The 14,092-nt window shown below is 37.4% G+C and overlaps 1 protein-coding gene across 3 annotated transcripts in view; it reads right to left on the bottom strand.

Moving 5' to 3' along the window:
* The window catches only part of ERC1 (ELKS/RAB6-interacting/CAST family member 1), a 315,343-nt gene that overhangs the window by 182,018 nt on the left and 119,233 nt on the right, over positions 1-14,092 (bottom strand). For all 3 annotated transcript variants that reach the window (XM_075504308.1, XM_075504326.1, XM_075504315.1), the window contains 3 exons: positions 10,725-10,862; positions 9,266-9,406; positions 7,991-8,131 (listed from right to left, as the gene is read on the bottom strand). In XM_075504308.1, the coding sequence (XP_075360423.1) occupies positions 7,991-8,131; positions 9,266-9,406; positions 10,725-10,862 (420 nt within the window). The remainder of the gene's footprint in view (positions 1-7,990; positions 8,132-9,265; positions 9,407-10,724; positions 10,863-14,092) is intronic.

Here is a 14,092-nt window from a genome sequence, read left to right as displayed (position 1 = left end):
GGAACTTTAAAAGCCACCTCACAGCTTCTTGTACCTTATCCTCTATGTTGACTATATCATACTGGCAATAAAACACACAGTTTGTTCCCACATTTTGTATTTTCCTACTTCAGAGTAATGGGGAGTCTCAGAAATTTTGCATGCTCTTAAAGATTTCGTAGAGAATACGCTCTCCTGAGCACAAATTCTCTGGCCTGATTGCACCAACTACAATACTTTTGTACTATATCTCACTTCCCCAAACTTTTATCACATTATTTAGCCAGGTCCAAATTCCACTCCTCTTATCCAGGCAGATGCCACTAATCTACCAGTTCTCCTCATCCTTTTCATACCACTTTTTTTCAGGTTTGGGGGCTTTTTTTGCAGCTAGTTCTATCCAACAGTACCTGTAGTCCCATGTCTTCTGCCTGTATGCAACTCCCTCCTCATACCGTGTCTTTCCTGAGTCCCAGGTTCAGTACAATTTTCCTGATAATCCTAGTTACTCATTCCCCCAGCAAAATCCAATCTGTTTTTCTCCTCTGTGCTGGTTTTGGCTGGGGTAGAGTTAATTTTAGTAGCTAGGATGGGGCCGTGTTCTAGATTTGTGCTGAAAACAGCGTTGATAGTACAGGGATGTTTTGGTTACTGCTGAGCAGTGCTTACACAGCATCAAGGCCTTTTCTGCTTCTTTTCTGCTTCTGCTTCTTTTCTGCTTCTTGTGCACCCCCAGCGAGTAGGTTGGGGTGCACAAGAAGTTGGGAGGGGACGCAGCTGGGACAGCTGACCCCAACTGACCAAAGGGCTATTCCATACCACATGGCGTCATGCTCAGCATATAAAGCTGGGGAAGAAGAAGGAAGGGGGGGACATTTGGAGTGATAGCGTTTGTCTTCCCAAGTAACCATTAGGTGTGATGGAGCCCTGCTTTCCTGGAGATGGCTGAACACCTGCCTGCCCATGGGAAGCAGTGAATGAATTCCTTGCTTTGTTTTGCTTGCACGCATGGCTTTTGCTTTACTTATTAAACTGTCTTTAGCTCAACCCACGAGTATTCTCATTTTTACTCTTCTGATTCTCTCCCCCTTCCCACAAAGGTGGAGCGAGAGAGCGGCTGTGCAGTGCTTAGTTGCCAGTTGGGGTTAAACCATGACATCCTCCCAATGACTAACTTTCAGTACCGGCTTCCAATCCTAACAGATTATTTGTCCTGATCTGTTCTGCACACCGAGATGCTGACTCTTGCTTCTGCTGTATCTGCTGTATCAAGCAGCTGCTTGGAACCAGCATGGTATTTGGTGAATAGTCTACTTAGCATTACTACTGCCTGCTCAAATGACCGGACCTAGAAGAGGCTGTGGCGATGGAGAGAGACAACAGGAAGGTCTTCCTCCCTCTCCAGGATGGCGTATAACCAGTGCAGGTGGAATCTTTGGGAAGTTTAGTTGCTGAATCTATCTCTCTCCTGAGCATGTACAAATAGACAATGCATTTAACCTTTAGCCACTTTAGATAGATTTAAACAGGGGCATCAAAAATATCTGGTACAAGGACCAAATCTTTTAATAAAAAATTACTAGTGTTAAAAAAAGATTAAAACCAACATATTTCTATATTTTATTCTTGAAAACAGTGAGCTGTTATGGCTGAGAGTTTCTTTCAAAAAGACACAAAACCAAACAAAATCTCAGACTGAATCAAACAACGTAAGAAACTTCAGCTAAAAGATTTAAAAGGTTTTGCAAAACCATAAACAATTGATAAAAGAATATATTTAATAGGATGCAGTAAACAAATTTAGTAACAGGCTGTACCAGTGTAATCTACAGGTTAAGAGGCTAGCAAATTATTTTAAAGTGGAGAAGTGTATCAATTTACCAGAAAAGTCTTGAACTGCTTTTCATACTTGAACACACAATACCTTTGGGGAAAAAATATTCTCTGTCATGAAATACTAAATAATGAAATCCTTCAAATGCCATATTCACTAATCTTATATCCTTTAAGAAAATAATGTTATTTTTTTCCTAATCTTTGTGCATCAAATACCTTAGAATATTTATTAATGACTGTTTTTACATATAATAAATAACTCAAAATGCAGTGTAGGAGTTTTTATGCCCTAGTTGACTATTCATTGTTATTTCTGATAGTCCTAACAAAATACTTTTCCCTATTGCACACACAACTCTCTTCCCAAATCTAGTCCCATAAATGCACTGTATTATCTATTCTATTAAAATAATTTCTAATACAAGATGTCACAAAACCTGAACTATTAAAAGCACCAAGAATTCTCTGACCTTCAGACAATGATTGTCAGGATAGACAGTTAAATTTACCCTGAACATTGCCAAGAGTACACAGATACCAGCCTTCTGAAAGTTTTGTAACACGATTTTTTATGCACGCAGTCACAAAAGAAATCTCTGATGAAAAACACCTTGCATTACGTAATTTACAGTGTCAAGATATTATTATACAAACACTCCTTGAAAGGAGTGCTCTTTGACATCAAACAGAAGGTTGGTAATAGGATCCAAAATTACACTGACATAGTACCAGCAAGCTTAATGGTTACACAAGTTTTTAAGCAATCTTTTACTTGCTGTAACTTAATTATTATTTCTAATGTGCTGCTGTACATGGTGTTACAGAATACTTTCATGCAAGAAGCTTGATTTGCATGGAAATTCTACATTCTTGCTCTGAAATGTATGGACAATGGAGACGAAAGAAAAGCTATAGGACACTTCAAGCAACTGCAGCAAATGGAAGCAAAAACATTGGCACAATATTAAGCTATCCAAACAATAATGAAGTTAGACCAATGCAGCCAAAAAGTAAAAGCATCTTTGAAGGCTTTTTTGAGCATAATTGGTCATATATACCACAGCATTTTGTTTGTATCCATACCCACTACTAAAGTATATTCACCAAAATACTCTGTGTTGGCCCAAACATAAAAGCACAGGTGAATACACATGCAACACAGAAAATTATATGTGGTTGGCAATAGCCTCTCAGTTTGCCAGGGAACTTACTGGCTTGGATGGATGGCTCAATAAAACTTCAGGGTGCTAAAGGGAGAAAGAAGATCGGAAAAGATGGGGAAAATTGGGGATAGGAACAGTGTGAGAGAGAAAAAGAAAAGATGCAACAAGAAAAGAATTTAAAATAATAGCTGCAACATTAATTTACTAAGATGACAATCTTAATTTGTGGTTTTAGCATGTATTACTAACCAGTTTTTGAAACATGAGAAACATGGAGAGTTACCCTCGTGCAAGTTCCAAACTTGATCTTGATTTCTCAGTTTAACAGTTTTGTCCAGTCCTCAAATACTTAACGTAGTCCTGTGTTTGGGTGTACAGCTGACAGTTTTACAGGTTGAGCAGGACTTTAATTTCTAGTGTTTCACGTATATCAATTACAAGACAGCTAAATGGTTTAGAAAACTAACTCAGTAACTGACACTATCTGAACACTGAACACAATTGCTGGGTTTTTACTTCTGTTTTTACAAGACATCCTGATTTCCCTGGTAGTGTTTTTCTTTCTAGGTTGCTACGCTGAATACATCATTTATCGCCCCTTCTTTGAAAAAACAAATCATCAGCTGAGAACAAAAAGTAGTATTTCTATCTCATCTACCAATATTATCAGTAATATTTGCAGTTGTGTCAGGAAATCCATGTTCACAAAAATAAAAAGCACCAGAGCCTATATTAGACTAACCAAGCTAAATCTTGGGAAACATAGAATTTGGGTCAACATTCAGTCATTTTTTCCTGTCTTTTGGAAGATACTATCCTGCTGAACTTGGAGGAAGAACACCACAGCATTAAAACAAAATCCTCTGAGTGAGCCTGTTGAATCTAGAGGTATTTTCCTGGCAGGGAATCACTGCTAACATTCTCTGATGAAAAGTTCCTAGAACTGCACTAAGGGGAAGTTTGTTAATATATGGTTTTGGACTCTTTCTTTTCTCTACCGTTGATCCCTTTCAAATAAGGAAAATACCTATATGGGGAGAAAAACTATGCACTGGAAATGAAGACAGAGAAAAATCCACTCATCTTTACTGGAACAAATTCTAATATTAGTTGGTCTCTCCCAGATTAGAAAAACAAAATAAAACAAAGCATATTGGCTTGGAAAGACATGACAGAAAAAGCTAGGAAAAGAGTATCCTGAAGAAAAACAACTAGAAGAAAACTTTTTCACTATAAAACTATTACATTAAAATAGAAGTTTGAAAGAGTTTCCTAAGGAAAAAAAGAACCACACAGCATAAAACCACTTCACAGAAAAACAGGGAGAGAACCCCCTGTGTGTGATTTCCCTCTAATGATTCCATCTCAGCAAAAAAGGAGACTATTTAAGGCAGGACACCAGGCCATGTAAACTCAACAGGGATTTATGGCTTGCTTTCAGCATTCAGAATCTCCCATAGTGTCTCCTACTGGCAGCAGGCTGACAAATGAGCACAGAAGCAATGACAGTAGAATAATTAGAACATTAAGCACACAGATTTGCATAACCACAGTATCATTTTAAAAAAAACCCAACCCTGAATATGAAAAACACTGCAGTTTTATTTACTAAGACAGGGATCAATATAAAATAGTCATTAGTAAGAAGAGGAATAGTAACAATGAGAATTGGACACCTAGTCAGACCACTGGAGACTGCTTACATGGAAAGAAAAATAATATGAGCAACTTTTCAGCACCCCTGCACGCCACTTGGTTAATAATATTTCATTTTAGTGTAACGTTAAATACCTTCTACAGAAAAAGTGGAAGCTTGCACTGTTCATGATTTCTCAAAGACTCACTGTTTAGAGATTAGCAAGAATTTTTTTCCAAGGACTGCCCAAATTGTTTTTATCTAATGGCTTAACAGTAGTCCAATTCAGTCTTTTCTGTCAGCTTCTTAACTTCTAAAGCTAATAGATTTAACTGAAAGTACTCAAACTGTTCAGTGGAAATAAGAGGCAAGAGGAACAAGATTGATGTTAGACACATCTCCGTTCAAACTGTAAGGGAACCAACCTAAAAGAAAAAGCTTTTTGCCATTTGCTGTTAAGAGCTACACAAGAGAGTCCTTTCTGCACGTGTCCTATGCAAAACAGCACTAAGATGATGTAATAAAACTCAACATAATAAACCTCTAATTGGATTTTAAACTGAATGCTTTTATGTAGCCATTAATTTTAAGGTTAATTGCGACAGTTATTTGCAATAGTTAACAATGCAGATGTGTAAAACTGAGTTTTTAGAAGCTTTAAGTTGGAGCTGGATTATCTATCATAATTGTTTCAAGGATGACAAGGAACTAATCCACCTTAAAAATGTCAAACTGCCTGAATAAATATCTGCAATGCATTTAAAAAGAGAAAGCCTTTTAAAAATAAATTTTTCTACTTTCCTGCAAGCAACAAAAAAAATTGGAAAATTAAAAACAGCTGGAAAAAAGGTTATTAAAGAAATATCTAAACTTATTCATAAGTATAAAACATATTCAAGTGGTTGCTAACTAAATTTTCTTGAGTAACTAAGACTAACTGACTTGGTTCTAGAAAGCAAGGAGGATCAGTGGTAGAAGTGGGCTCTTTCGAACAGCTTGAGGAAAGCAAATGGACAGTTAATTACATGAAAGCATACTTGGGTCCTAGAGCTTCGATTCCTTTATAAAAAGCCATTGTGGACTGACTTCTTATCACCAAAAAAATTCTTCCATTGAATTTGAATTTTCCCTTGAATAAGAAGAATGCAGTAGCCCAACTTGACACAGTATTTAAAAAAGGAACAAGGTATTGATGATTTTGCCTCAGTAGGACTCGAGAGAGTACTTTAGGGTCTCTGCACAGGAAATAATTGTCCAAATGCCCTAGTAAGCAGTAATGCCTGAGGCAGAGGAGCAGATATCCAGAGCATTATGGAAGGGCTTTATACTGTACATAGGTAATGGCAGGCTATCAACTTTCTTTGCTTGTAGAACTGAAACCATCCTGACTGAATGATTTAGGTAGCTTCTGTGGATGGGAAGATGCGAATCTATTTGCATTTACAATACAACGAATTTATATTCATTCTTTCTCTCAGAACTAAATTAAGAATACAGTTTTTTGTCCCACAGCTGTCCTGTACAATTAATAGTGCTCTTTACATTTGAGCTATTTTCCCATTTTAACCCTCAGGAGAATAATTCACCCTCTTAATTATTTCCTGAAAAAAAAGAGGTTAGATTATAAAAATACATGGTCTTATGAACTAGCTCAGTGTCCTTATGCAACATTCCTGGACACCAGCTATTAAGCACAATCCTCTCTCAAATGGAATGAGCAGAGGTAGGCCTAAAGGAATGATAACGAAGAGCTGTCATCGCAGTGCAAATTAACTGCATGTTCGTCTTTTAGCTAGCAGTGCTTCTTCACCAGATTTTGGGTGACTTTTGCATCTGCTTATACTACTGATACACTCAATGCTTATAGTGAGGAGAGCGATTGCAGGGGAAGCAGTGAAAAGCAGTACGTTTACAAATGCTAAATATACAGACACATTCCCCAATTAACCGAATTTCTGCAGCTGGTTTTTCATAACCTAACTATTTGTCATGAGCTCTCCCACTTAGTACTATTTTTTTTCTAAAGTAATTGTAACAATGTTCTCCATTGCAGCTGCCTGGCTACAAACTAATACTATCATCCAATTGCTATGACAATCTCTGGCAAATCTTAGCTATAGTATATTCCTTGACTCATTATCAGTAACACACTGACAAAGGGTGAAACTGTAATTCATGAGAGAGAATTCAAATCAAAGGGTTCCTCAGGACTTCTGAAATACTCACCCACTGAATGGTACACTGAAAACCGCCTGTGAGACCAATTAAACGTGCACATCTATCTATTCCTCCTATTGTGCTTTGCTGATGCTGAATAACAGAACTGTTTATTTTGTGTAATAAAATTAAAAAGGGCGGCAAACATGGGTCTAGATATGCGTATATGGAGTTTCACTTACACGGATTTCTCAGGTGCGTGAACACCCACACAACAGAAATCCTACACAGGTCTTTAACTGATGATTCAAAATTTGATCTCGCATTCATTTGACGAAGTAGGACAGAGTTCCAAACTACAGCATGGGCACTCCTCCTTTTCCTCAGTAGATGTAAAGAAAGAGCTAGAACTCCAAAATCCAGGACTTACATTTCTTTAAAAAGTTGTGTTGCCTTTTGTCTTGTTTAATTTTATAAATAGAAGTGTTATCACTATTTCGGTTAGTGTGTTTTGCGCTTCTTCATCACCTGCTCTTTTAAAATCAAAAAGTTAAAATCAAACCAATGTTCCTCTAAACAGTGCAGTATCTGTGCTACTCATAGCTAAAATAAAGAAGGCTTGCAATGCAAACATAACCCAAAGATTCTGTTCAAATGAATGAGCTTGCTTGTAAAAGAGTAGAATTCTTCTGAACAGCAAACGCCTACCAATGTATCAGCTGTGACTGGCAATGAGATTAAAACAAAAGATCACAGACTTCACTGGTGATATATTCTTTTCATTTATTTTTATGCATTCCTATGGGCCAGGCCAATCATGCATCTGAATTTATTGCATTAACACCTATACGCATTGCTAATTGATATGTGAAATGTTTCGCTGTTAAATTTTTAGCTGTTACACCAGTTTAATAGCACAATTACTGCGATGAACTGTATTGCAGCAGACTAATCTTTAATTCCTAGTACCTGTTAAAAAAAAAAGTCAACAGCACTGTTATTGCATGTAAATGAAGTCCAAAATTAGCACCGGTGTCTGAAAGTTACTTTCTGATCGACTTAGCTTGTAACATGGTTCGCATGGACACAACTTCACAGCACTTGCTGAAAAGTAATTCACAGAATTCAAACTCAAGAGCCAAAGTTTTCTGTGTAGACATGGCCAATTTGTCTAACACTGAATGCTTACACCACATACATAAATATGAAGTAAGATTACCTTCTTCAATTGAGTTTCCATCTTCAAACATTCTTCCTTTTTCTGTTCCAATGCGATTTCCAGTGTCTTGAGTCTTGAATCTTTCTTCAGTCCTGATGAAGCTAAGGATGAAGCATGTTCCTTCAGATCCAGTAAGGATGTCTAAAACAAAAGATGTAAAATAACTATCAAGTACATACTCTTTATGTGCAACAGCTAGTTTCTTACTTTGTCTTTATTTTCTTCCTATCCCTTCATACTATGTTCAGGTCCCAACTTAGAACAGCATATTTTGTCAGGATGTTCATGTCACTGACTTAAGACAGCTTGATTTAATTCAGGTTTTCAGGATCAAAATAAAACCTTGTGTAAATTCATTTTAAAACCATTTTTAAAGATGGAAGATTCTGTAAACTGGAACTAGTGCCGCAGTGACAGTTGTATTTAAGAAAAATTGGTTTTAAATAAAATCGTATTTAAAAACCATATGTGGATAGCAGATTTGGCCACTGTATCCAAAAGTGAGAGTGTTCAAAGCTTTTCTGTATACAGCTGCTATGAGATGAAACTGATTCATGCTACTTATCTCCAAAAGACATCTGAACTTCTTGTTTTGCGAATCATTTTTGTGTCGTTTGTGTTGACATTTTCTCCTGTCAAATGTTGACTTCCAGGTAGACAAAATCTTAGCACTTCCTGGGTGCGTATTTTTTGTATTGTTTTACTTAGATTGAGTTTTGAAAAAAGATTGTAAGTAGACTCGAATGTTACAATTCCAAAAGCAGAAGAGAGAACATTCATATTTCTCTAATATAATCAGGTTAATTTGTCTAGACAGCTGGCTCATTACCAACAACCAACTTAATTAACAAAAAAGGACTCTTCAGAGTCAAAAGAACTAGCTGTATTGTTTGCATAAAGGAATAAACACTATCTGTATGCTTTTTGGCACCCACAGCTTTGATCAACCTCTGTCCTTTCCTCCCTATATTTAGACAGGAACAAGCTTGTTCTCTGACTTCAGTTGTCTAGAAGCTTAGCTCCTGTAAATGCTATCATTGACCATTGGTCATTCAGTATTAATACGATTAACTGCTGCAAATAAGGGGACTGAGTGCTATCCATGAAAAGGTGGTTCTGAAATACTTATGCTTTGAAAAATTCTCAAACAATATATTTTACTAGGTAAACTTGTTGAAGGACCATTACTATAAAGGAACAGGTTTCTTCATCTAAAATACAACACATACACATACAACAAAATTCTAACACAACAAATTCATTCTGCTGGTCAACCTCTTTCTCTGTGAGATCTCCTTGTAAAATGCCAACTTTCTCTTTCAGGTCCTTAATGTCTTTTTTGTAGTTGTCGATCTCTTCCTGTTTTTCTCGTTCATCTCTGTCACGTTGCTCCTTTAGGCGCTCAATGGTCCTTTCCTGACAAAAGAAAGCACTCTGTGAAGAAAATCCCTCTTAGTCAGTTCAACGTCTGAGACTTCTTATCACAACACCTCCTACACACTGTAGACAAGGAAGAGGAGTGTAGGACATTGCCATTTTCTTTTCTTTACAGTTGTAAAACAGGTCTGCAAGAAGGAGGAAACTTGAGAAATCTATGGATTCATTGCTAAGAAACACCAGGCTTTCTGTATCTCTGAAAGTTCACGCTACTGTTACAATGCAACACAATTTATCTGGTTCTGATAATCAAAATTAACCAAGACCAGGACACATTACATATTGCTTCCTTACTTATTTAAATCTTATTTTTCCAAAATGTACAGTTATGTCGCCTTTAGAGAGAAAGGGGTGTAGTGCATATGTGACACCAGGATTGATGCGCAGTAAGAAAAGGCAACGAAACAACTTTTCTGTACACCAGATATCAATGGAGCTTTGGTTATCTTGGAACCTGAAGGGATGCAAGTGAATTCCCCAACCTCAGGGAAAGCTTCACCGTAAGTTTACATTTATAGAATCTGATAGACTAAAGGAGCTGTAACCCTGGTTCTCCAGGAATCAAGAAAAAAAAATACAGTAATTCCAAAAAGTTGCCCCACCAAAACAGAATAGACAAGGCTGTTCCCTCAGTCCACTATCTCCTGAGAACTGGGCAAGCATAAAAAAAATACAGTGAGAACAATAAGGCTGCAAATAAAGTGAGACTGAAATACAGCTACATCAGGATAAGTATTCATTTTGATTCAATATTGGGAACAAAACACAAAGCAAAACTTCAAAAATAAATCTCTTATTAAAATATGTGAGGAGAGAAGACAAAAGGAAATAAAGTATTGGCCAGAAGGTTTTTTAAAAAAGGACAAAAAGCAAGAGAATCCACAGCTGAAATGTAAGGCATCCCACAAGCGTACCAAAGACGCACGGTGTAAAGAGACGACCACATGAGAACACCGATTTCTTTCCCACAGAATGATGGTGAGTAGCTAATGACTAGAGCAACAGCTTGTGGCTCGGCTCTACCCTCATGCCCTCCTCATCCTACCGAAGTCGTCCCCTGGGCTGGTCCCAGGGCAGAGCGGCCCGGCTGCCGCTCCGCATGTCCTGCAGTGCCCTCTGCTGCGGGACGCACCTCTCCTCACCCCTCCTCGCCCGTCAGACAGAAAGGATGTCGCCCGCCATTGCGTTAGAGGGGTCTTTTCTGCAGAGTCCAGGAAACACGCGCAAAAGCCGACTTTAGAGAGGTTATTAGTAGAAGGACCTTCCGAAGGAAGGGCCGTAGGCTTTCCGTACTCACTTTTTCTGCCAGCGCTTCTTCCAGCGTGGTCAAGGCAGTGTCAGTATTGGTGGTGTCGGCCTGCAAGGATTTCACTCGATCCTTTAAGCTGCTCATCTGCTTCTCCTTGTCTCTTAACTGTTCTTGAAGATTTTCAATCTGAAAGAGGAAGAGTAAATTTTAAGAAAATAGCAAGCAAAACTATCCAAAATCATCTTAGGAGTATATTAAACTCTTTAAAATATTCTTAAAGCAAAGGAAGTAGGCAAGGGCCTAGTTCCTGTAATCCTACCTCAAAACATCAAGCAATGCAACCAAAACCATCAAATATTAACAAGGAATCAGCAACCTCTCCAATAACCAGGAAAGAATTCAGAACAAGAAAGTCTAAATAATATTTTACAAGATAACATAAACAAAGAAAGGGTATTATTCCTAATTTCTGAGGATGTCGGACACTGTGTGACTGAAGGACGATCGATGTATTAACAATGTGAAAGGAAAAAAGCTGAGAAAAACATTGCTGTATGCATAAACCAAAAAAGGCACTTGAAAATAATACTTCACAACTTCTAATTATAAGAATTTCCTTTGGTACTGTCATATTCTTTACTGTACGGGCATGTTGCTTTTTCATCTTACATGGTGGTTTGCTATATGGTGGACTAGCACAAAGCATCATTCCCTGGGTAGAAAATATATCAGCCTTGTTTTCTGCGGGTGTAGAATTGGATCAATTTATGAGTTCTGAATATATCTTTTGACAGAGTGAGAAGACCTAATGCTAAACCCATTTTATGCATACACACGCCCCACAAGAAACAGACACATTAACACTATGATAACCTGTCGAAAACAAATTTATCGGGAAAGGATTAAACAGGGTACAGATTTCTCAGTTGCTTCCTTTTTGTTGTTGTTGCTGACAAGTTCTTCTTGTCATCTAAGCATGAGCAAACGTACATCATAAACTGGTGAATGACATGTGCCATGTAAGGTACCTGTCTCCAAAACACTTGTAGCAAGATATTCTTTCCAAGAATGAACATTTGTAAGAAAAATTTGTAAGAAAGAATGTAACCAGACAACCCCAAAGGCTATCTAGTCCAGTATTTAGTAAACTAAATGAAAGCATTAACTAGCCTTTTTGCTTCACCTGTTGAACAGCAGTTAGTAGCTCCTCGGTTAGTGGAAATACAGCAACTATCCCCAGGTTTTACTCCTCAACCCTGCAAAAACTGAGCTGCTGTGATTACAGAGCAAACGGCTATTTAGACACATCCACTACTACTCTCCTATCTCTATTAAAATTACATCTGGAACATAGTTTTAGAAAATGCCCTAGATCCCTAATGAGAAATGTAAAAGATTTTGCAGGAAGCTGAACATCTAGTCATGGTAAATGTGTTACCAGTGGAAGGTAGGAGGAAGAAGAACCTAATTCAGGGAAACCCTTTTTAATATTCCTCTGTAACCCATGGCCACAGAAGGAGTCTCCTGGTATAAAAGATTCTTCATACCAGTTTTTTTTTATTGCTCTTATGCAAGCACATGTAAACTTATGAACCAGTTTTGTACACAATCTATATATTACTGACAGCAGAAGAACTATGTTAAGTTTTTTTGTTGTTTTTTTTAAGGAATGGACTGAAATTGGTTTTGGTTTATCTTTGCCATTAGTTTCTATTAGAAAAAAGTATTAGGCTTCCAAGTTATGCTTAAAATTTAAATTTGGGCACAACACAAATGACACTACAAAACAAATTTTAAAGAGCACCAAAACCCCATAACCAGTGACATATTAAGTGAGTCAGAAATAACTGTAAGAATTGAAAATTCCTTCTTTATATGCTCATATCTATTATTTAATGCCTTATTAGCATACATTTGTAGCCCATGGAGCTTCAGAAAGAACCCTACTAGCTCTGACACTGAAAAGTTCTCCTGGCGCCCACACATACAGCTACCAAGGAGGTAACATCCCCAAGAGCAGGCTACATGGCTGCTTTTGACCTTACAAGCTTTCAGTGTCGTCAGCTGTCTAGACAGGCTGGCTATTTAGACAGCCAACCATGAAAATATACTACAAAGAAGGGTGAGCTATTCTTAGACTCGTGTTTACTTCTGGAGGCGAAACACTCTCGCAAAGGCTCCAACTGGCTGAAGAGGGGATAGTGCAGGGTGACTTTCTGCTGTGAGCAAACCACACACAAGAGACAGCTAAATAATTCATCTTCAGCATATATGAAGGTGCCTGCCAAGGCAGCACAAGCATTTGCACAACCACAGCACACATTTTCATGTCTCAGTAACGCTGCTTGCTGTGGTCAGAGTAAGATGACAGCGTACGACAGTACTATATATGACTGCTATATATGACTATATGACTGCTGCATATTCCCATTGCAACTGCACCCTCCTGTATACCAAAAAATACAAATTAAAAAAAAAAGTAATGTGTAGAAAGTATGAACCTGTCTATTCTTTCAGTCTACATGCATACTTTTCAGTCTGGAGTAATGAATGATGTTTTTTGTTATCATCCAGGGAACAGCAGGTACACTGAAGTGTTCTAAGTCACGCTACTAGCTAGGCACTACCTAAAAAACCCACTCTACCTACAACTGTGCCTTTCGCAGGGTCAGATAACTGATGGTCCCCAATAGGGACATGCCCTTAAAACTACAGAAAGCTAGAACTGGATCAATTGATGTATCCAAATTGAAACACTTGTATAATAATAGATGCAAAATTTCCTTTATGAAATTGCAATCAACAATAAAATAATTGCCTTTATTCCATTTTTCTCCCAAACCTGCATTACTGTAACACATAGCAGCTAAACTATAGGTTCTCCAAAATTATATAATCTGAAGAAAAAAGCAAAGAATAGTCTACACTTTGCCCATATACTTAATTAATGAAGAATTCTGCTATTATGTCCTTGCAAATAGTTTGAGAATCCTTTTCAAAAAGAATACATAACATATGTCCTATTTGTTTTACCATCCTTTTTTCCTACCCAACCTGCCCAAAAAAGTAATTCTGAACAAATTCTTAAATAAATGCTAGAAATAAAACAGATAACCAAAAGAGGGTCAGTCTTTTCTCCCCAGCAAAAGATGAAATAAATTGCAATGGAATCTCCAAGCCCTCTGGAAAACATAAAGGCACAAGGACTGAACCAGCACTGTTTAGTCTTTAAATATTTGGCAGATGAAAAATTTCCTCTGAAATGTTCTACAAACCTAAGGAATATATATTAGTGTACAAAATTTCTAAAAAGGAAAAATAAAAAATATATACTATTATTAGATTATTAACAATCTTTATTCTTGCCATAAATACTTATTTTTCGGGTAAAGAGCAATCTATGGGTAAGTTGGTAA

The sequence above is a fragment of the Mycteria americana genome, chromosome 1 (genome assembly GCF_035582795.1).
Source record: "Mycteria americana isolate JAX WOST 10 ecotype Jacksonville Zoo and Gardens chromosome 1, USCA_MyAme_1.0, whole genome shotgun sequence".
Lineage (NCBI taxonomy): Eukaryota > Metazoa > Chordata > Aves > Ciconiiformes > Ciconiidae > Mycteria > Mycteria americana.
This window is presented reverse-complemented; position numbering and strand designations above follow the sequence as displayed.